General features: G+C 33.1%; 1 protein-coding gene across 1 annotated transcript; it reads right to left on the bottom strand.

Moving 5' to 3' along the window:
* Positions 1 to 22,495: 22,495 nt before the first annotated feature.
* LOC131642625 (uncharacterized) lies at positions 22,496 to 24,872 on the bottom strand. Its single transcript, XM_058912850.1, has 5 exons — positions 24,559 to 24,872; positions 24,150 to 24,451; positions 23,839 to 24,057; positions 22,878 to 23,735; positions 22,496 to 22,788 (listed from the first exon to the last, which is right to left on the bottom strand). Exons 1-5 carry the CDS (start codon positions 24,870 to 24,872, stop codon positions 22,496 to 22,498), a joined length of 1,986 nt encoding a protein of 661 aa, XP_058768833.1.
* Positions 24,873 to 25,511: the final 639 nt, after the last annotated feature.

Below are 25,511 nucleotides of genomic sequence, written 5' to 3'. Positions count from 1 at the left end.
TCAGTATTCAAAATCTTCGACTTTGTCTTCAAAGATATAAGCAGCATCTTTTCTGATGGACAAATTTTAGCTTCTAATTTATGCTTAAAAGCTCGATCTTGCATGCTGATTTCTGATGTTAGAGTACTAGTTCTGACTTTGACTCCTTATAATTACTTGTGACTTCTAAAGCACCAGCTTGTTGACAAGTGCACAATAACTTCTTCTGAGGATCATTCAACAGCAAATAGTATTTATGAGTTTCCTTACTTATTTCTGATGATTCTTTGCGGACAACAATCCAGATGTCCTTGAACATAATATATGCACACTCAAGAAAACTATTAGAAACTAAATTGTTACATACAAAATATATGGTTGTTATCGTCAAAACATAGAGACTTATTGCCTAAACAAATCTTGTTCTTACACAAGCGCATTGCTCGAAACACAGTACAAATATTCACTTTTCTGTACTCTGTGCTAAAACAACTCTATCTTATCAAGCTGCCAGAATTATGGAGAAAGTCAACTAGAGATTTTAGCACAAGGCTCAAGGAAGGTTGACATGATTTCTTCAGTCTACTCCAGCATGCGTATGAACATCTTACTTGAGAAAGACACAATGGATAAATAAATTATTCAGAAGATGATGATCCTCTTCGTACCATCTCCAACATCTCTCTCTTGGAAACTGTTTCTTCACCAAAGACACTTATGCAAGAAATCTTCCAACATCTCTTTTGTTCTCTCTATAAGAGGATTAGAGGATTCAAAATAAGTAACAAGATAATACAACAAGAAGACGCAACAAGAACAAAAATTGTTTCGCTCTCTTAGCTTATGCCCATAGTTGTTGTGGTTGCACATAGTCTTGAGAGTTTCTTACACTTGTATATCTTATAAATCTCGAGAACCAAGGTTTTTGCGTATGTTGTATTATTGTATACCTCTGATTGTATATCATGTACATCTTGTTGTAATCCTAAGCATTTTTTCTAGACTTTATAAAAGTCTCAGACTTAGTGTTTGAGTAAGGAAGTCCTGAACAGTTGGTTTAGGAAAAGAAGTCTCTTTCTATTGTGATAGAGTAAGGAAGTACTCAACATTTGGTTTATGCAAAGAAGTCTCTTGCTAGTGTGATTGAGCAAGGAAGTCCTGAACAGTTGGTTAAGGCCCTAAAGTCTCTTTCTAGTGTGATTGAGAAAGGAAGTCATGAACAGTTGGCTTAGGCAAAGAAGTCTCTTTCTAGTGTGATTGAGCAGGAAGTCCTGAATAGTTAGTTTAGGCAAGAAGTCTCTTTCTTGTGATATTGAGCATGAAGTCTTAGACTGGTGTGTCTTAGCAAATTGTAATCAGGTTCTGATTATAGTGAAAACTCTTATGTGACAAGGGGACTAGCCTACTCTTGTTATAGAGGAACCAGGATAATTGTTGTGTGTGATTTACTTATTGCTTATGCATTTTAAATTATTCCACTACTGTATACTCTAGCTTAGAATCTGAGCTTGGTCAGATTCATAAGCTGTTGTTTCAAAAAGAAATAATTATCATATACACAATTCAACCCCCTTTTGTATTTTTCTCACCTTCAATTGGCATCAGAGCACGGTCTGTGCTTAACACTTAATAGTGGTGCAGAAAATATTCCTGAAGAGAAAAGTATACTAGATGAGAGATACTGATGATAGTCATGTTACTAGCACTAGTATTCCACATTATTATAGTGCTTTTGAAAAAGTCACTATTCTGCTAAACCACCTGCATTCAGTGGTGATTCAACTCACTTTGAATGGTGGAAAAGCAAAATGTACACATACATCCTTTGGCTTGATAATGAGCTATGGGATATCCTTGAGGATGGCATTGATAATCAAGTAAATAGGGTGGGAATGGTTGCTAATAGAAAAGTTCTCACACCAGCTCAAAAGAAAGTGTACAGAAAATACCACAGAGTAAGAGGTATTATTGTTGATGCTCTACCTCACTATGAATACATAAAGATAGATAAGTCAACTGCCATGACTATCTTTGAATCATTATGTGCTACCTATGAAGGTAATTAGTAGGTGAAAGAAGCTAAGGAAAATATTTTGGTTCACCAGTATGAACTCTTTAAAATGATGGATGATGAATAAATTGAAACCATGTTCTCCAGGTTTCAAGTTCTTGTATCAGACCTTCTAGTTTTAAACAAGGGTTATACTTCCGCAGATCATGTCAAGAAGATTCTAGGGAGTCTTCCTCTATGATTTAGACCTAAATTTACAACTATTAAGGAAGTTAAAGACCTGAATACCTTAAGCCTTGAAATTCTTATCAGCAACCTTCATAGCCATGAAATGGAGCTGTGGAAAAGAGCCTGTGAAGTTGTCTAAATCATTGGCTCTAAAATATGCTGCTGAGAAATCTAGTGGTAAAAATTTCAAAACCTCAAGAATCAGCAAATTAGAAGAAGCTTCTGATGAAGGAGTTTCTGATGATAACTCAAATGATGTGAAAATGACATTTATCATTAAGATATTTCAACATCTGTCCAAAAGGAACAAGAGATTATTTGGTAGAAGCAGTGGCCTCAGAATTGCTACGATAGCAACAAGCCTGGTCACTTCAGAACTAATTGTCCTAATCTACTAAAGTAGAAGTCAAATAAAGGAAGCTTCTAGAAGGACAACTTAAGAAACAAATTCAACAAGAGTCTCAAGGCAACATGGGATAAACTTGATAATGAAGGAAGTTCTGACAAAGATGAAGGAGAAGAAAATTCGGCGTTGATGGATTTCACATTATGTGATGTAGAATTTGAATCTTGCTCTGGTTCAAAATCAAACGAAGAAAATGAGGTATTTTCTAACATATCTCGTTATGATATTATTTCCTTTATTCAAGACCTCATGAGTCATTGCAAAGATAAAATAAGGCAGATGGAAATCTGAAAGAGAGATCATGATCTTTTGAAAAAAGAATTAAAAATGTATCAAAACAAATTTGAATCTCTTGAAAAAGATCATAATAATCTCTTAGATAAAGATTCTAATAAAACTTTATATGAGCATGAGGTAGCTCTTCAAAGCTTTATCACAATAGGTCTTGAAAGAAACTCCTGCAAAATTTATGTTATCAGAACATTCAAGGAGGCTTGCATCAAAAAGGCATCAAAAGCTCCTTCAAGATGTATGTTCTTTTACTTAACCTATCACCTGCCAAGTCTATTATATTATGAAGTGTATTTTTGTGAGTAGAACATCAATCAGACTCTAGAAAATGTTTACTTAATAGATAAGGGAATCTTGTAGCATCTGATAAGTTCAACTGGTTGGATGGTATGTTACTAACTTTGCTTGGAATTGAATTGTGAAAAGTCCACTTATGGGAACTACCAATTTATTGGTAAAAACCAAAGATTTCAAAGCTAAGAAAAGGACTAAGTACTTTTTTATTATGTCTGTAGTAGACATAGAATTCATCTCAGCTACTGACAATCACTCACAAATACTCTAACTAATATATCAGCAATATGATTGTCAGTTGTGTGGAAACTAAACTGTTATCACTTATGCTTGTTTTTATAAATGATCCAATCAATTTTCATAGAACAATTTTCTTTTAAATTGTTTCTGGACCAAGTATTGTCGTCTGATTGATTAAAGAAATGGTTTCAGTAAGAGTCTGATAATCTAACTTAGATGAAATCCTATAACTTATGAAGTACTTCAGACACCATAACTTAAGATGGATTATTTAACACTAACTAAATTTAAGTGTGAAACAATGTGATGACGCCTGTAACTTCATACCTCTGATAATTTTTTTTATGTATCAACTGCTAGAATGTTAAAAAGTTTTAGGTAATGATGTGTGACTCTTTAATATTATGTATTATACTCTCTCGGTCATCTTCTGTTGTTTCCTGTCTTTTCCAATATTTTAAAAGTGTTTTTAAATCCTTGCGCCTTTTGTACTTTTCAATTGTTTAGAATTACTTAAAGATTGATCTAGAGTAAACCATCAACAAAGACAGTTGTCCTGCATTACTCCTAAATATGTATTTAAGAACCCATCTCTCTTATTTTCAAAATTAATCTTTCATTTCTTCTTTTTGTTTTCAAATTTTCGTCTCCTGAGATAATCTCTTGAACCTTCTTGGATATGGAGAATTTGTTGGTTGTTATCATTGAAGGTTATTTTAATCTTGAAGAAATTATAGTTCAGGGTTTTGATCCAATCAAAAGTATAATCAAAATCTAACTCAGACATAGAATAGGTTTTTTGTGACATATCTCGTTCTGTTTTAGCTTATCCTTTATTTGAGATTATGGAAAACATCAGGAAGTTCGGATCAAATTCAAGGAATTGAAAAAGGTCCATGAATCTGTTTCTGAAGAACACATTAAGCTTAAGGAATAATTCTCCATCTTGAATGAAGAAATTTTTTTCTTATGGATGAAAACTCTGCTCTCAAAAGTATGAGTTCTAATCTTGAGAAGGAAATTCCTCTAGAAGCTTCTAAGAGTACTGATGATGTTATAAAAAGTATGACAAGCCTTTCCAAACATTTCTAGCTAGAAGCCTAGGAAGAAGCATTATGGCTTCGATGATCTTTGACGTTAGTAGAAACGAGACTAGAGGCATTGGTTATGATTCAGATAAAGAATCTAATTTTGTAAAAGAAGATAAACCAAATGTGCTCAATTCTCATTTTATTTAGGCTGGTTTTTTGCCGAAGGAAAAACCTCCTCCTAAACCCAAGGTAACACCAATAGCTACACCCCGTTAATTTAATTCTTGCAAATAGGTTTATTTTGTTCCTAAACCCAAAGTTGTTAAAAACTCTTGGAACACTAACAAGAAAGGACCCAAGAAGTTATGGGTACCTAAGAAGAAGATAATCCATGTTGCAGATATCTTTAGCAGTAAAGTTAAGACACCAGTCATGGTACCTTAACTCTGGTTGCTCGAGATACATCATGGGAAGAAGGCATATGTTCCAAATCCCGGAACTTTAGCTTGGAGATGTCGTAGGTTTCAGAGGTGATCATAAAGGAAAGATCATAGGCTCTAGAACAATTGGTAATGGTTCTCTCCCTTCTATTTGCTTGTTGATGGATTAATGCATAACTTATTGTCCATAAGTTAATTAAGTGACAATAATTGTGATATAATATTTAATCAAAACTTTTGTAAAGTTATTAGTAAGAAGGATGGGTCTATCTTATTCGATGGCAAGAGGAAGAATAACATCTATAATATTAGACTTTCTGATCTTAAAGAGAAAAACTTAAAATGTCTTATGTCTGTTAACGAAAAGCAATGGACGTGGCATAGACGATTGACCATGTTAGCATGAGAAGGATTTCTGAGCTGAACAAGCTTAATTTAGTCAAAGGCCTTCCTAATATGAATTTCTCTTCAGAGGCTCTTGGTGAAGCATGTTAGAAAGTCAAGTTTTCAGAAACTTCGTTTAAGGCAAAGAATTTTGATTCTAACTTTAGGCTTTTCGAGCTTTTGCACATTGACATGTTTGAACCAGTGAAAAATTCTTCTTTCAATGGTAATAAGTATGGATTAGTCATTGTTGATGACTACATCAGATGGACTTGGGTTAAATTTCCAAGAAATAAGGATGAGTCACATTCTCTGTTCACTACCTTCTGTACTTAAGTGCAAAATGAAAAGAACTCTAAAATTGTCAAAGTTAGAAGTGATCATGGTGGAGAGTTAGAAAACAAACAGTTTGAGAAGCAGTTTGATGAGAATGACATTTCCCATGATTTCTCCTGCCCTAGAACTCCACAACAAAATGGAGTTGTAGATAATAAGAATAGGACTTTGCAAGAGATGGCAAGAACCATGATCAATGAGACTAACATGGGAAAACACTTCTAGGCAGAGGCAGTTAACATAGATTGTTATATTCAGAACAGAGTCTCCATTAAACCTATTCTGGGAAACACTCCTTATGAATTGTGGAATAATAATAAACCCAATATTTCATATTTTCATCTATTTGGGTGTAGTTGTTTTATTCTGAACACTAAGGAGAATCTTAACAAGTTTGATTCGAAAACACATAAATGTATCATGTTAAGATACTATAAATGCTCAAAAGGCTTTAGAGTATACAACACTGAAACATGTATTGTTGAAGAATCAATTCATGTTAGATTCTATGATAAGCTTGACCCTAAAAAGTAAAAGCTAGTTAAAAAATTTGCACATCTTGAGACTACCTACTCAGGCTCTGAAGTTAATGAAAGTGTTACAGAAGAACAAGAGGTAAAGGAATTTGAAGATATTCAACTAGAAGTTATTGAAGCTAAGACTCATATGAGGAAGCACATACAGAGATCATCAAATTCTGAAGAATTGATTCTGGGTGACAAGACTAAACCAGTCATAACCAGATACTCCTTCAAACCTTCTGAACAAAATCTTCTGGGTTTGGTGTCCCTCTTAGAACATGTGTCTGTAGATGAAGCGTTTTTTAACACATAATGGATTGTGGGCAATGCAAGAAGAGCTCAATCAATTCTCAATTAATGATGTGTGGGATTTTTTTCCCAGACCCAAAGGAACTCATGTGATTTGAACCAAGTGGGTCTTCAGAAACAAACTCAACGAAAGAGTAGAAGTGGTAAGAAATAAGGCTTGACTGGTTGCACAAGGCTATAGTCAACAAGAAGGGATTAACTATACATAAAACTTTGCACCAGTCTCCATGTTATAGTCTATTCGTATCTTAATTTCATTTGTCGTTAATCATAATATCATCTTGTATCAAATTTATGTTAAAAGTGCATTTCTGAATGACTACATAATACAGGAAGTGTATGTTCACCAACCCCTGGTTTTGAAAATCATTAAAACCCAGATTACGTTTTTAAACTCAAGAAATTATTTTATGGTGTGAAACAAGCTCATAGAGCTTGGTATGAAAGATTAAGCAATTTTCTTTTAGAAAATGATTTCACCAGAGGAAAGGTTGATACCACCTTGTTTTATAAGTCCTTCAAAAATGAAATTTGGTAGTTCAAGTATATGTTGATGATATTATATTTGGTTCTGCTAATGCCACTTTGTGCAAGATATTCTCTAAGTCTATGCAGGCAGAATTCGATATGAGTGTGTTGGGGGAACTCAAGATCTGTTTGGGAATTCAAATCAATTAAGGCCTAAAAGAGACCTTCGTTCACTAGAGCAAGTACACCAAGGGACTTCTGAAGAAATTTGATTTATAAAAATGTAAGACGGAAAAGACCCACATGCACCCTACCTGCATTCTTGAGAAAGAAGAGGTAAGCGGTAAGGTTGATCAGAAGTTGTACAAAGGTGTGATAGGTTCTCTATTATATTTTTCTGGTTCTAGACCTGGTATATTTTTCAGTGTATGCTTGTGCGCTCACTTCCAATTAGATCCTAGAGAATCTCACTTAACTGTTGTTAAGAGGATTTTTAGGTATCTGAAAGGTACTACTAACTTTGGTTTGTGTTATAGAAAATCAAGTGAATACAAGTTAGTAGGTCATTGTGATGCTGATTATGCTAGAGACAGACTAGAGAGAAAAAGTACTTCTGAAAGCTGTCAGTTTCTGAGAGGTAATTTAATCTCATGGTCCAGTAAGAGGCAATCTACAATAGCACTCTCAACCACAGAATTCAAGTACATTTATGCTCCTGGATGTAGCACTCAGATCCTTAGGATAAAAATTCAGCTTGAAGATTTCCATATATATGAGAGTAACATTCCTATCTTCTGTGATAACACTTCTGCTATTTGTTTATCCAAGAATCCCATCTTACATTCTAGGGCTAAACATATTGAAATTAAACATCACTTTATACGAGACTATGTTCAGAAAGGAGTTCTATCTTTAAAAATCATAGATACTGACCATTAATGGGCTGATATCTTTACAAAACCCCTTGCTGAAGATAGATTTGTTTTCATTATGAAGAACCTTAACATGGTGTCTTGTCCAGAATGAAAAAGATGTAGTTTTAGAATGTTCACCTTCTCAGAATTGAAAAATGAGACTCTGAGGTATTTATTTATTTATTTTGTTCGCTTCTAGAATGTGAGGCTTCTAAAAAAGTGAAGTTCTCATGTATCAGAAATGTCCTAGGTAAGAATCTTTTCCTCTGAAAAAATGTTGTCCTATGGAAACTAAAGAGTTTACTTCATTAGTTCTTGTCATTTCAAAGTATACATTTTATTCAAAAAAACTGACAAAAGTCATTTTTCTGAATCTCGTTTATCGGTTGATTGTCATTTTGTGTATAAGTTAACTTTGGAAATAAGGAATCGTAGCACGCTTTACCAAGTTCTTGTATAACTCTGTTCACAAGCTTCGTAGCTTGCTGACACTTGTCTTGAAATTAACAGATATATTTAATTCTCTTTCTCTCTATCTCTAATCATTAAATCCTTTTGAGTGTCTCGAGTTGGATAATTATCCAAATCAAATCTTTTTTGCAGGTTGTTTTCACTTCCTTTTCCTTCTATTTATATCTCTTCACTCCCCTCACATTTTCATCCTCAACATCTATTTTTCCTATTCATCTCACTTTCCAAGGTGAAGAACAACTTTTGTCTGTGATTGCTGAAAAGACTATCAACATGATCAAGCGGAAATCTCAAGGTTTTGATATCTTAAATAATGTACAAACACAAGGATGGGAAAATTATTTCGCTATACTGAATGCACCCATTTTTTCAAATCTAGTTAAATATTTATGGATTAATGCATCTGTTACATTTGATGGAAACAAAATTCATTTTTTGTGTCTATCCATCCAATAAGAATCACATGAACCTCTATTGTTGATGCAATAGGGTGTAATGATGTTGGCTCGTTTGTGGAAGACTATCGTTTTAACAAAAAAATTGTTGAATCCCTGAGTCTTATTTTTCTTGACAAGTTCAATCGAGTTAGTGGATCCTCTTGTCCATCGGCTCTTCGTCCTTTTGCAAGAGTCTAGCATCAAGCAATATTGTTAAACCTTCATCCAAGGGAAACAAACATAGAATTTCTCACAGATTAAGACAAGCATTTTCTGTATTTTCTTGTATTCAACATCTGCACCAACCTTCCAAAGACAACCTTCCAAAGACTATCTTTAACTATCACATAGAACCAATTCTGGCTTCTAGAAGTCAGACAACCTTTCTTATTCCTTATGGAAGTGTGTTGTCTGAGCTTTTCTTAAGAGTAAGGATAGTTGATAGTGTCAAGAATGGAACGTTTGCTTATGCTTTAGATGTAGAACAATGCGAGATGTTTGAATATGTTGAGTGGTTTCTCTTATTGTTTATTTTGGTTGTTTGTCTCGTTTTGTTGTTCTCATTCTGTACCTTCTATCATTTATTAATGAAAATTCCATCGTTTCTCTCTCTTTTATCCTGTTGTTTTGGGAGATCATGTTATGATATATTTTAATATTTATTTCTATAAACTATCCCAAACATTTGCGGTAACGCCCCATATTGCTTTCGGGATGATCGACTGACCCTGCAAACCAACACGGGTCTTTTCACCATGATGTGTCCTCACTCACACGTTTTCCAGGAAACTTTCCAGAAGGTCACCCATCCCAGAATTGCTCCAAGTCAAGCACGCTTAACTATGGAGTTCTTATGGAACGGGCTACCGAAAACAAGATGCATATTCTTTTCGGTAGCCCGTTCCATAAGAACTCCATAGTTAAGCGTGCTTGACTTGGAGCAATTTTGGGATGGGTGACCTTCTGGGAAGTTTTTCAGAAAGCGTGTGAGTGAGGTCAAAGCATGCTGAAAAGAACTGTGTTGGTATGTGGGGTTAGTCGATCATCCCAAAAGCAGTCTGGGGCGTTACATTTTCTCTTTTAAATTATGTACGTTATCTTATTGATCAATGAAGTTTATCTTTTTGGTTATTTTGTTAAAGTCTTTTTTATTTCTGACAAAGGGGGGAGAAGTTAAGATGATTTTGAAATACCTATTCTCAAAAGCTCATTCACATGTTATGAGTTTGCTTCTAACCATGAACTTTGCAAAATTTCACTAAATTTTTATAGATAAGCAAAACTCTGAAGGATATTCATATGACATGGTCAAAATCTATGAGAAGCCAGCAAGTTCTGAAGTTGTGAACATGACGAATATTCAAGATGAACCAAGTTCAGATGCTTAGTGCAAATTCACAAATCGATTATAACACTTCATCGCGTCCTGATAGCAAGCTAGGATCTGAGACGAAGAACCAAGCATTTTTAGTCAAACTCTGATGAAATGCAAACAGGGAAGTATTCCTTTTCTGCTACCTTCTTTATACTTCAAAATTATTTTGTAAGTCTTGAGCTCAGGGGAAGCCTCTGAATAAGCTAAAATGAATTTTGGGAGTATAGATCTCAGGGGGATCTATTTAGCTAACTCTGAATAAGTTTTATGTGATTAAACCTAGTATAAATTGTTTATCAAAATTCATAATTTGGTCATCAACAAAATGGGGGAGATTTTAAGAACACGTTTTGGTTATGTATCTGGCCTTATGTTTTGATGATAACATTACATGATATCTTAGAGAATAATTTAGTAATCTAATGGTTTCTGTCTAGTGTGTAGCTTTTACTAATAGGTTCCGACTCTGAAGATAAGGCGTGTGACATCATCAGGTTCTGGACTCAAAACACTTTGACTCTGGAAGAAACTGCTGGTGTTTACAAAGACTCACTCAAGTTCTAGAATGCCTCTATAACAACGGTTCTGATGAACTTTAGTGATAGAGCTTCTCATCGTGACTCTTGTGGAAGAGCTTCCGAAGACTTTGTAAGCTCTGAGATTTTGTTGTTCAAGTTCTAAAGATTTTGAAGACAAGGTTTTAGAAGAACAAGTTCTGAAGATTCTGAAGACAAAGATTTTAAAGACCAAGTGATGTAGACTCTGAAGACAAGGTTCTCCATGAACAAGTTCCGAAGACTTAGGTTCTGAAGATTCAAGTATTGGTCCTTCTAAGCATGTTTCATCATCATCTATCAGAAGCCTCTGAAGATTAAAAGATAAGATAAAAATTGATTTACATGACAAAATAGTATGAGGTACTTATGTCCACTTCCCGGATAGGGTGGCGTAAGGACTGTACTACGGTACTATGTGGTCGACCACTCTCTCACTAACCGTTATGGACAAAACAGCTGGAATTAACTATTTCAATTCTACCCTTCAACAGACTTCTTTTTGGCTATAAAGGAAATACCTGAAAGATTGAAGATAAGAATAATTCCTACTAACGACACTCTACAAAACTAACAGTGAACGCTGCTCAAATTACTTTGATATATTATTTGTAAAGTTTTGTACAACCAAGTGAACTTATGTTCGTAAACTTATAGCAAGTGAGTTTTTGTTCATATACTTGCTATATACACTTTTGTATTTTTGATTGTATTTAAACTTGTGTAATCGTCTTTCAAGAAGCAACTTTGTGAACACAATTCATAGTATTTCAACTTGTAAGTTGATAGTTCCTTGAGAGACTAGGGTATAGTTAGAATTTCTTAAGATATTGACGGGTGGGTAGTCTTTGTGGTTTACAACACTAACAATTGCTCTTTGTCGTGGTTCTCTAATCAGTTCGATTATAGTGGATTTAGTCCTTGTTGAGAAGGCAAAATCACTTTGGCGGGTGGACTGAATTAGCTTCGTTAACAATGAACTAGGATAAAAATAATTGTGTCATTTATTTTTGTTCTCATATTCTTTCTTTTTGACTTGGAAAGAATTTATTTTAAATCAATCTCAACTCAAAACTATATTTTCTATTTTCTTGTATTTCTCACGCATTCAATACTAACCTAATTCGAAGATATTCATATAAATTTTAACAAATAAAAAAAAGGTTTGTATGGACAAGTGTAAGAATATTATCATAACAGTATTCCTATTTATAAATATAAGTTCACCATATAAAAATAAAGTATCATCTCTAAACAAGTTCCACACATTCACATCACTTATTTTATAATTTTCTTTAACACTAAAATTTTTCAACTCAACACAAAAAAAAAAAAAATTAAATAATTTTTATTAAAAATTGTTAAATAATGAGAAACATGATTGACGTCTCTAATACATAACCTCCCCAAAGAAATGAAGTTCCCTGCACCCACTGGTGATGCTACCAATATCATGAGATGTTGTCGACGTCCTCATTTATTACATTAGCTGCCCAATTCAGAGTTCAACATGTTCATTCATTTATTAAAAGCTGTATTTTCTTTAAATATTTTTTTACTATAAATGAAAATTGCATATGAAATTTATAGTAAAAGTCAGAAGTAGTAGTTGAAAATTATAATGTGAATCATATCATATTTATTTGAAATCTTTGGCGTAATAGATCAACAAAGTACTATGCATTAAAGAGTGTATTACCGGTAAAATTCCATAAATAGCAATGTGGCTTTTGTGAATCTCCCTCTACAATAGTCCTAATTCGGGTCTTAGTTAAAGATATAATTTATTACCAATAGTTAATTAATATAATAGGGATTGACGTTAGATTTGGTAGGAAGAACTACGATTCAATCCTCTGCAATTCTGATCAGGAGAAGGAGGAGCTGAAACTATTTAATATCAGAACTGACTCCCGAACGGGATTAAACCGGTTTATTTAAAAGTAAGATCTTACTTGTAACTAATACCGTTGATGAATTTAATTTCTCCCATAAGTTATAGAACGACTGTTCTAGATCCGCATTGATCATAACACATGCATCATAGTACACAATTTTTTTTGTTTCTTCGTTTTCTTTAATTATGGTGATTCAGATTCAGTCATGTTATTTATTTCTTTGCGTACATATTTTCTGCTCTTGCTTACATACTCCTGTTTTTGTCGAGCTACCCAATACTACTGGTACTAATCATTATCACTGGTTGGTTCACTTATATTTGTCAATAATATAAAAAGGGATGCATTTTGTTGGATTTATTATTATAGTTGATGAATTTTCAACGCGGGATATACTAAAATTAACACTTATCTAATAGTGTTTTTTCAATTTGTAACACTACATTGAATTTTAAGATTTAGACTTTATTAATGGAGTTCAATCTATCGGTATCAATTTTTGTTAATGTATATCTAAGATTTTTTAGAGATAAGATCCAGAAATTTTTCTAAAACATATCGCTCTTATGAGTCTTATGTTTGTGGGATGTGTACATCTTGAGTTTTTCTAGAGAGATTGTGTTTTCTACATCTAGACATTTACTATGCAGTAGATCCCACCACTTTTTTAGAAAGCCGGGCTTTGTCGCGGCATAAGCTCACCTAAATGGCGCGAATACAAATACGGAGCACATGTCTGTTGGGTGACGCGTAGCTGCTTAGGCATACTAGTGGGTCAGGTAGGAGGTGTTGATTCGATTCTTATATGGATCAATCTTCTATACAAGTATCTCAGATACACATTTATGGTTAATAATGGGCCTTGGATATGAGGATCCCTTCCATTAAAGTCGAATCTCAATCACCATTAAAGACTTAGTCAATCACGTTTAAAGGTATTAATCGCATATTTCAAAAACGAAGGCAATCATCGTTGTAAATGGAGGGGAACATATTAGGAAAAGCATCCACAAATCTATCTGATAATATTGTGTGCGACCCTTCCTAGGCATCAGTAGAGTTATCAATTAGTGTACACTACGTGTATATTTGGACCCCACCATCGTACTCGGTAAAATTGACACAGACCACACACTTCCATTTCAATAGCAACCCGACCTCATTTCGTGATAACAAGGACAACTACTAGTAGCAACAACCATCATCACCACGATGATGACTAAGCTGCCATAGTAGAAAAGTGGACGATTATGAAGGAATAGTATCGTCATAATGAAACGTTGCGGGGTAATATACATGGCCTACAACAAAACACTACTACAAATAACGCATCTAACGTCGGAAATGAAACACATTTATTCTCTGCAATAGAAGCAAGGTAACTAAGGTCGTCATAAAAAGTAAGGAAATTTATTTACCCACCTCCCTACTTTCTTGGTCACCTCTGGTGAAAAACCCAAAATACCCCTAACTTCGGAAATGCATTTCCGAAATGCTTTTTTTCTTCAAAATTTGTCATATCAATATAGAATTTATATTAAGTAAAAATAAACTTTAAATAATGTATCAAAGCAAACCATTAAAAATTTGTATTACACTATATAATAAATATGAAGCAATATATTATTTTTTGACACAATTAACAAATTGAGTTATATATCAATAGTGGGAAATTAATTATTATTAAAAACAGTTGATTATATTTAGTTCTGCATGCACAAAAAAAGGCAGTTTAACGGTTTCCAAAATCTTTTGCACGTTTACCTACTAAAAGGAAGTCTAACAGGTAATGGACCTTTGAGTATATTAGGGGATAAGAACCTATTAAAATTAGACTATTAGTATCAAAAACGAAATCTAATCCATCATTGGGAAGAAAAATGGGTAGCTTCTCACAAGTTGCCAAAGCATGCAGGTGGTAGATCAATTTTTTCTAAATCCAATCTTTTTCTTTCGTTTTTTTCCTATAGAGTTTGACTTTATTGATGCTTGTTTATGATTATGTAGATCTTTGAAATTTATTGTTGTTGAAGATCGATTGGAACGATTCGCGATTAAAAGAAAGATGGAGCGAACATCCAAGCTACTGCGTATGAGGTTGAAGTTGAAGAAAAAACGGATTACCAAGATGTGCAGTGAGTGGGCTTTACATGCAGGGAACAGTATTGCATGCGGCTGGGAAAGGGAGAGGAAGATGAAGAACATATCAAGGGTGTGGCAGAAGGAGATGCTTGCAATCAATTGGTCGGGAAAGCATCAGGCAATGAGAGCTGGTTTGGGGTTTGCTTTAGTTGAAGACGTTCAATTTGTAGCTGATGTTATGGGCAGTGTGGGACTGCAGATCAAACCCAGAATGATAGAAATATCCAATGTAGTGTCTATTGGGAAGATCGAATTTGAAAATGAAAGGTATAACATTATTATTCAAAGATTTTCGAAAAGCATGATATTAAGTTAGATGAGTTTATTTCGATTTCATGCATTATGTCTATGTTTGTCTTCTGGATGACAGTGAATGGATGATCTGGACAGAGTTGGTGAAGAAACTGAAAACAATGGTTAGGAATATCCTTGTTCACACAAAATATAGTATAATATTGATATTCAATACTTCGTTTGTTCATCTGTATGTTTCTGGTAATTTTTTAAAATTATTATGGTTGTGTAATGCAGGTTTAACTAAGGATGTATTGTTGAGGTGTTAATGGCTATACTGGATGAAGTAGTGGAAAGTTTTTGAAGAACAGCAGTTTGTTATGAATGATATTGCTGGGTTTTTTTGTTTTAATTATATGAAGTTTAATGTGATGTTTGAAACTTTTTTTATTTATTATTCAGAGTTTCTATTTGGATTGTAACAGTTAATGGTTTGATAGCTACTTTATAATTTCAATATTACCATGTTATGATTTGCACTAATGCATGAAAATCAAAATGATCAACATGGTTTACATTTAGTCTTATCTGCTGGTGTTGTAGCAGTGTTTGTATGACAGATTAAATTTATTATAATGTGGTTATGTTTCAGATTTCACTAATTTATGTAAGATATGTAAGGTTAATAGGAAAATGGGGAATATATAAGGATAATGGCGTGGGGCTGTAAAAAATTGTAAATGATTAATAATTGACTAAGTTAGTAAAAAGAAATTAATTTATGCTAGGGATATTCTTTGTTATATCTATGTATTTTTGTTAACATGATGATGAGTTTCGATACAATTGTTAATTATAGATTTGTTCAAAAATATACATAAGGATATCATTATATATATGAAATATTGTAACATGATGATGAGTTCAATAAAATTGGTAATAATAAAATCGTTAAAAAAAATACATATGTATACCAAAAAATGTATAAATTGAATAATTTTTTGAAATATAATATTAAGTGGTTAAAACTATTAATAATATTTTGTATAAAAATAAGATCTGTAGGATATTTAGAGCAGTCGGATCATTTGTAATAGGAAAAATATTAGAATAAGATTAAATATTAAATAATTTTAACAATTGGGAAAATATTAAAAATTTTATAATGTTAAGACACGGCCCAATTTAAAATTCTAACAGTTAAGGCCCAACAATAAGTGTTTTGATATAATATTATTTTCAAATATAAATTTCATATATGAAATCAAATATAAATAACATAATATGATAATATATTTGAAGGCAATGTTTGGATTGTTAAATATGATATGAGTGGGAAAAAATAACTTGACAACTTTTGTTTGTAACAATTATTCTAACGTGTATTTAATAATGTTAAAGAAGATGGAAATATTAATAAAAAAGTTATATATGAAATATTTAAAAACTAATATGTGACTTAATTTTTAATTATGATAAATTATGTTTTAATTATTAATTATGATGATAAAAAGTAATAGTTGATTTAAAAATATTTAATTTGAAACACACTATATTTTAAACATATTGTTAGCGCAACATCGGGGGAGGGTCGAGTCGGGAGCATTGTTTATAATTCCGGGACATTCCTTTGAGCAACACACCTTTGTGGGAGAGACACCACTTCTCCACCTAAAACCTTAAGGTGATAGGTGAGTGGGTTCTCCCACGTATATATGCTCAAGTCACCACACACATTTTCAATGTGGGACTATTATCCACACTCACACTTGATTCTCAACACTCCCCCTCAAGTGTGAGTCTTACACAATGCTCCCCCTCATGTGGAAGCTCCTCTTCCACACATACACTTGTATCCGTTGACTTCAACTACATGTATCCGTTGATTCTCTTCAACTACATGTATCCGTTGACTTTCAACTACAAGTTTTAGCCGGTCCCTTTTTCTTGAACCAAAGGCTCATGATACCATTGTTAGCGCAACATCGGGGGAGGGTCGAGTCGGGAGCATTGTTTATAATTCCGGGACATTCCTTTGAGCAACACACCTTTGTGGGAGAGACACCACTTCTCCACCTAAAACCTTAAGGTGATAGGTGAGTGGGTTCTCCCACGTATATATGCTCAAGTCACCACACACATTTCCAATGTGGGACTATTATCCACACTCACACTTGATTCTCAACACATATTACATATTTAATTATTTTAAAAATAAATAAACAAATAATTATTAAATAACTTAGCTATAATATGGTTGAACATAAATATGCATTTAGGTTGATTTTTTTATTTATATTCACAAATATAACTCAATTATTGTTAAAAATATAATATATCTTTAACTATAAATTAGCCATACTTAATACTTTTTAGTGCCAACATGAAAAAATGATACACGTCGTATGTATATAAATATGATTTTTTGGTGATTTATTATAATCAACTTGAAATGATGACAAAACAATCATTAAAAAGCGATGCAGGAAAATAAAAAGTTAATCGGAATCATCACTTATTACATACTTCACTCTGTCCTTTTTTACATGCTTAACGTAAAGCATCTCAGAATAAGAAAAATATTGAAAAATCAAGACATCGCCAACACTTAAAATTTTTTGAAGCTCCTTACTCGTACCAACCCTTTCCAAGATACATCTCACTGTGTGGGTTTTCCCCTTAAGAACTTGACAATCAAGAGGTTGCAAATCATCGAAGTCCATCAATGTTAAGTTTGAATGATCAACACAGAATCCCTTTCTAACAATGTCAGCTGGAATATTCTACAACAATATATGTATTGTTAGTTGGGGTTACATAAAATATAGACATATAAAAAAATTAAGAATAAGACACAAAAATTCTAAATGAAAAATCACCATGCAATTTTTTCCTTTTTTATAGCATTTTGTGATTTTTTTTCCAATGAAGTTCTACATTGTAACCTAAACGATTGGGATAGGGATCGCTTGCTTCTCCACCATCATTTTTTCCATAGGGGCTGGAAAATAAAAGAAATATTGTTAATGAAATACACTGGAAAACAATTTGAAGATGTGTACATAAAAAGAATCTTGATGCAAAAAAAAAATCTCTCAAATCTTAGACCAAAGATGTAGAAATTGAAAAAAAAACTATTCTAACCTTTGAATATAAATGAAATATATTGGGAATATTGTGAAAGTCTATACAATATATATATATATATATATATATATATATATATATATATATATATATATATATATATATATATATATATATATATATATATATATATATATATATATATATATATATATATATATATATATATATATATATATATATATATACACACACACACACACACACACACATAAGGGGGCAAAAATTGTATATGTAATTAATATTAATATTTAATAAGGTTGAATTGATAAAGTATATTGATTGGTCCCAAAAAAGTTGATTCTAAAAAAAAGGCAGAATATAAATAAAAAATATTGAAACTCTGTTTTTTAAAACGTGGGAAAAAAAGTAAAGAGGAAGTAATAAAAAAAACAAAGGAAAACTGAATATAAAAACACTGCATGGCATCGGTAAAGCAACAAAAAAAGTCTTATATGCATGTATGTTTGGATATAACAGATAGAGATAACTTAAATGCATTTTTTATGTTACACTACAAAGCGTTGTTTCCAAATGGTGTAGTAATTGCTTTGGTTACACGGTGGATCATGGGTAACAGTTCTGAGTGATTGAGATAGGTGTCATTTATTGAAGACGCCTAGGGAAAATGAAGCGTGCAAAGTTGAGTCACAAAATATTTCAGACTGTTCACATTACACCATTTCTTTCGTTTTCCTTCCTCTCGTTAGAAAATCCTGACATCACTTCTGGAGAAAGCAAAAAATGACGACAATGAGGGGTGGAAGAAAGGCAACGCATGGGTGGATATCAGATGACGACGACAAACTAATGAGGTTAGAAACATGATTTCCGATTTAATTTCATTGTGTTGGGACAACACTCACCATGTCCGATCTAGTTAGGTTTTAGGGTTTTTTGATTTCTGATGCATGCTGAAATAGATTTGTGTAAGTTTTAGAAAATGATGTGAATGGAGTTTTTTTACTATTTCGCAGAGACTGTTTTGGGAATATTGTGAACCTTCGATTGCTTGCTTATTTGCCTGTTAGTGTTACTCTCTATTTCATAAGAGTTTCATTTTCAGTCAAGAGTGTCGTCTTATATATTGTTTAAAATTGTTAATCCTTCAATTCTTCGCTAATTTAAGTAAGATTTGGGGTTATTAGTGTTTATTTGGCATTCATAATGTCCTAACGGACTTACAACTCTTTTTTCAGTGAGGAGACAACAATGAATGAAATGCAAAAACTCGTGGATGAGGTTGCAGAGGGTTCTGTAAAACAATTTTCTGCCAAGTCGGTTAAAAAAGGTAAAGCAAATTCGAAGAAATCTGTTACATTTGCAGAAACTTACAAGAATGCCCCTGCAGTTGTTCTAAATTTCAACAACAGTGTTGTTCCTATGAGGAATGTTAAGGTTGAAGAAGATGATGTCCCCCTTGTCTCTAGGAATGATAATGAACCAAGTAACAAAACAACTAAGAAGTCCAAAACTGTTGTTGATAAAACAGTTGGGAAGAAAGCAACTGTCCTTGAGAAGAGAACAAATAGCAAGACTTTGTGCAGGACTGCCAACAAAAAAGCTGTTACAGATGGGAATGAGAAAAGAATAATGAAACTTGGGAAGAAGGGAAAAATCACTCAGATGTTAGGATAAGAATGTTTGGGGGAAAGCCAACATACTGTTGGGATATTGCTATAAAGAATTCAAAAGTGAAAAAGGATAATGTCCAGGTAAGCATACTCAAAATCTTCCTCATATTTTAATACTTTGCCGATCTCAAGTGTTTATTCAATGAATCTTTGTGTTGTTGCAGCATTTCCCAAAGCAGATAGCAATAGACTGCTTGGCAAGTAATCAGAAGGAGGTAACTATTAGAGATTGTGACTTGTATCAACAATTCAAGTGTACTATGAAGACGGCATACCGTAACGGGGTTCCAAGCCCGTCTGATAAATACATGACTCAAGGATGGTACGCCTATGTGAAGGCCAAAGGGTTCAAGAAAGGTGACACACTGACATGTCAATTGGCGCGACATGGTGCTTTCATGTATGTTACAATGAAGAAGAAATGATGGTGCTTTGAAAAGTTGTGGAAGAAACTTTCTTTCTTTTTTGTTGTTTAAGTAGTTTCAGTGACTAAACTCTTTTAATGTTTTGTATGTGGTGGTTACTGATATGACTTGTTTCAATCTTGTTGTTTGATGACCTTATGGGTTGGATGTTTTTGTGCAATGCTGCATAACTATAACGAAAGTTGTTTGCTGGTATGGAAAATTTCTGTTGGTTACTTCTTTTGGTCATCTTAATGTTCTACATAATTAATAGTTGCTCCTTTACATTGGCCATCATTATTGGCTCATGTGTGTTAGAATAATTTATTTATATGCATGATAAGAGCTCCCTATTCATCGTAGTTCAAAATTTTATATGAGAAGGTTTTTGAAGAAGATTTTGTTCGATGAACGATTTACCATGTTAAAAACAAATTAGATTTTATAAATAATACATATTATATAGTAAACTTGCATATATAGCAACTTCAATTTATGTAATAAAAAAATTTACACCAATATTTTTATTAAATGTACAAAGCGAAATAGAGGCCCATAAATATTTAAAGGCCTGATTTATATATATATATATATATATATATATATATATATATATATATATATATATATATATTTATATATATATATATATATATATATATATATATATATATATATATATATATATATATATATATATATGTAAAGGAATTTTGAAATAGTGAGCCAAAATAAATTTTGTCTAAATTGATATTTGTATATGTATATATGGCAAATATTTTGGACTAATTGTTGAGCTTTAATTGCTATATATGGCCTGTATATGACATCTATGGACTACTTCAATAATAGATAAAATTACTTTATGTAGTTAAGACTCATTTAGCAAATATTTTGGAAAATTGTACATATAAAATATGTAGGCTCATCACTGTTGTCCGACCCAGTTATAAAGAGTATTACTATCTATATATAGTAAGTATTGTCATAATGCATCAAACTATTATCTTATCAAATTTAATTTTGATATGGTGAAGTGGGGAGTTCCATTTGTCCCTTCTCCATCAAGCAGGTAAGTATTGTTTGCATGCATCTTATAATAGAAAAACTGGTTTCCCTTGATTTCTCATCTCTTTACTTAATAGCAGTGTTACTCTTTAAAATAAATGTTTCAGTGATCCTGAGAGAGACAGTCTTGAATGGGCACGTAACATTAAAAAAGAGTTTGAGGAAGAGCGGGAAAAGATGTTTGAAACTCTCATAAAAGATGGGTTTCTTACAGAGGCTGAATGCATGGCTGATCACACCGGGGAGGTAAAGTGGAGGTCTAATGTCACAGAAGCGAATATGCGAGGCCAAAATGCCCTGGTAAGTTCAAAACCCACTTATATCCACTGCTGTATATAGAGCTATAGATCTCTGAGATTAATAAGCAGAAAGTTACAATGCAGAATATTCCAATGGAAATATCAAGGAGATGTTTTCGTAAAGACCAAAATGCAATAAGGATGGTAAATCTTATTGAAGGTAAGGGATATCACTGTCGTATTCTTAGGGCTGGAAGGAATGAGTATGAAAAACATATTGGAGTTGGATGGTACGATTTTGCAAAATCAAAAAATCTTCAAGTTGGAGATTTCATAGAATTCTCCATGATTCCATTTTCAGATCTGATGTTTGTGTATTTAGGGAAAAAAAAAGTAGCTGATGAATACGTAAAGCTGTTAGTTGGAGCTTTAAATTTGTTGTTGATGGTACTTTGATTGTAAAATAGTTGGGTTCTGTAATGGATGTAAAGAATGGTTATCAACATCAATTTTTGCCTTTTCTAATCTTTTAAGTGATGGTGTTCTGTTATCATTGATATTATGCCAGCTAATATTCATCATCATTTTTCAATCCAGCTTTACAAATGAAATATGTTATCAGTATGCAAAGGTCATATCCAATCTTTAATTCATGACAGTTAATAAATTGTTTAAGTTGTAACCTGACTTTAGGCAACCCAGCACAAAATCTCTACCAATAACAACATTGCCATAGATAATGTTAAACATATAGACTACAAATTTTCAAACACTTATTTGAAGACCACATTTGTTGTGGTGGTCAATGGATGTTTCTCCTTATCATGGATCAATATTTTAAGGCCTTTTCTGCTCTTTACTCTTGAAATTGCAACATAAAACTAGCCATGGCTGAACACGCTCCTCGGCAAATATATGCCAACATGATCCAACGACTGACCTTGAGATTTATTAATATTCATAGCATAACAGACCGTTATAGGAAACTATCTTCGTGTCCTCCTGAATGGCCATGGCGATTGCGTTGGAGTAATGTCCATTCATGCAATATAAATGATACCGCCGATGTTCTTGCCTGAAATTATTTTGGCTTCAATAACATGATCAGCCAATCTTGTAACAATTAGACGTGTTCCATTGCATAAACCTTCTGCTTGATCAATATTCCTGAGCAGCATGATTTGAGTATTTACTTTCAATCTGATCTTATGATTAGGAAGTCCTGACGTTCTCAATGCATTCAAAAACTCAGGAGTTAAAACATCAAAAGATTCATTGCCATCACCATCATGCGTATCGACTGAATCAGAGCTTAAGTATTCCTTTTCGTCCTCTGAAAATGGAGTGACTTTATATTATGATTTGTTAAAATTGCAAGTGAAAAACTCTTCAAATATATGTTCACACAAAATTTAGTATTACCTGGGAGATTATCTAATACATGGTGATTTGTTTCATCTACTCTCTCAATTGTTCCAGCCAATATTGCCCTTGACTGCAGAAAAGCTATATTATTGAAGTTAGCTTCAAAATTTGGATAAGTGTTTTCGAATATTGCTCGAAGGGGATCATCAAAATTTGATATCAAAATATCTGCTGGAATATCAATATCAGCATAGCCATCGTTAGGTTCTGCTAGTTTTCCATCTCCAACTTTTAATATCCAATTTGAAAACTGTTCTAACTCAGATGCTGATGCAGTCGTCCCAGATTGTTGAAGCCTCATGTTTTTTGTAAGTTTCAAAACCTTACAATGATCCCAAATGTATGATGAATTGATAGTTGCATGAATTATATCTGAACAACTGCCTCTTGGAATAACCGGTAGAATCTGTCTGAAATCGCCACCAAACACAATTACCTTACCACCAAATATTTTATCTGATGACCTGGATCCACCCATGATGTCTCTGAGGGTTTTATCCAAAGCTTCAAAACAAAATTTGTGACACATCGGAGCTTCATCCCAAATAATCAATTTCGATACTTTTAGTAAGTCCCCCCTGTCACTACCCTTGTTAATGTCGCATGTCAAAGATTCAAGTGTGGGAATTGGAATCTTAAATTTAGAATGTGTCGTTCGATCACCGGGGAGAAACAGGGATGCAATACCTGAAGAGGCAACTGTCAAGCATATTTGTCTTCTTGATCTTATGTAAGAAGCTAATGTTCTCCACATGTATGTTTTGCCTGTACCGCCGTATCCATACAGAAAGAATACGCCTCCATTCTCGGTATCAACAGCCGTCAAGATTTGTTTGAAAACATCTCTTTGTTCATCTGAAATTAAGTGAACATATAATTTAGAAATATTATATTAGCAATATAAATTTGTAAGTAATTTGAACTTCTTCTGCCAATTTGATGTTATTATTATTTAGACCTGTGAGGTTATTATACAGCGTATTAAACTCTTGAAGTTGTTCAGCAGGATCGTAGTTTCGCTCTTCATATATTAAATTATTTCCAAGCTCCTCAATTATGTAACCCTGTGGTTTTGGCATTCCAGGGAAATCACTTAAACTCTTTCGACTTCGCCGAAGAAGTTTTTCAATTTCAATCAATGTTAAATTCAAAATTTCTTCATTTGTTAGCCGCAGACCTGTTAATAAATAATATAAACAAATAGATGGTAAATATTGGAACATCATTTCTATTAAAAAAAATTTGATTCTGATCAAATTGATAATTTACCTTTGTTGTTTGCAATCCTTTGCTGAGAATAAAGAATTCCATCAGATAACAGATGTCGAGTTTTACTCCAGACATGCTTAGGCCTATTAATGCTACTTGACAATAACATGTGAACAAAAAGTAATCTCAAATAATATCCAGAACCCCAATGAAATGCTTCTGTTATTGCAGATATGAATTCTTGATCATCCCCAATAAATCCCATAGCAAAACATGCATCACGGAAAGTATCGTACTTAACATTGTTTACTGTCTTTATTTCATCATAGCTTTTCGGTCCTTTAACATGTGTTAGCATCATCCTGAGATAGTACAATTCCCCGGTAGTTGGAGGAACCCAAATTAGTCTACCAATTGTGTATCCCTTTTGTCCGGGTTTCCACTTTTTTTTTTTTTAATGTATACAAACTTCGAAACAAAATTGCTATACGTTAGTTGGCGCGCTTCGTCGTATTTCTTTTTGGCTTCAAACCAAGATGTAAACATTGACTCAGTAATGCTCGGTTTATCAAGGACTGTGGTAATAGGGCTGACATCAGTATAGAAAATAGAATTTTGTCCCTCAGCATGAAAATGAAGTCTTTCTACAGCTGGTTTTCTTCCATGAATAGGAAAAGCATAAATTCTCCAAGCAGCTTCACTTGGAGAAACGTACCTACAGTCAATATACTGCTTTATTTCATCGACGACGTCATGTTGCGAAACAGATCCATCTTCATTCATGAGAATTGCAGCAGTTATTCTATCATAGCCTTTGTTGATGTATTTGAACTAATATTTGACGGATGTGCTTTGATTGCACCATTCCATGTTAATATGAGCTCTGTACTTCAACAATAACTTTGAATTGTAAGGAACAACAAATCTATTGTCAATCTCAATTCCATTCTTAGAAACTGTGTGTCTGTTGTCCCTTCGTCTATAAACCAGATATCCATCTTGATCAACGATCGTATCACGTCTGAAGTCTTTAGGGAAGTATTTAGAACATTTTCCTTCCTTCATACACATAGAATTACGAAAAGCATTTCTGCAGGGTCCGTGTATCATGTGAGATTTGACCAAGTTATATAACTCTTCGTCAGTGTCATGTGAGATTTGGTATTTCTGCTGATATGATACGATCAATGTTAGCAAGTGTTGGATACGTGCTCGACGGATGAAGGAAAATTAATATGTGCGAATGGGGCAGTCCTCTTTTCTGGAACTCAATTGTGTACATATCTACATATATAAAATTCAGATATGGTGTATAATATGACATTCAAAATGAATAAGGAAATTAAATTAATAAAAGTTAGAAATTACTTACGCGCAAGAACCTTCCCCATGATACTCTTTTTGGTCAAATCGGACAGTAAC

This window comes from Vicia villosa, unplaced genomic scaffold (assembly GCF_029867415.1).
Source record: "Vicia villosa cultivar HV-30 ecotype Madison, WI unplaced genomic scaffold, Vvil1.0 ctg.005456F_1_1, whole genome shotgun sequence".
Lineage (NCBI taxonomy): Eukaryota > Viridiplantae > Streptophyta > Magnoliopsida > Fabales > Fabaceae > Vicia > Vicia villosa.
The sequence above is the reverse complement of the archived record's forward strand: the minus strand, read 5'-3'. Positions and strand labels throughout refer to the sequence as shown.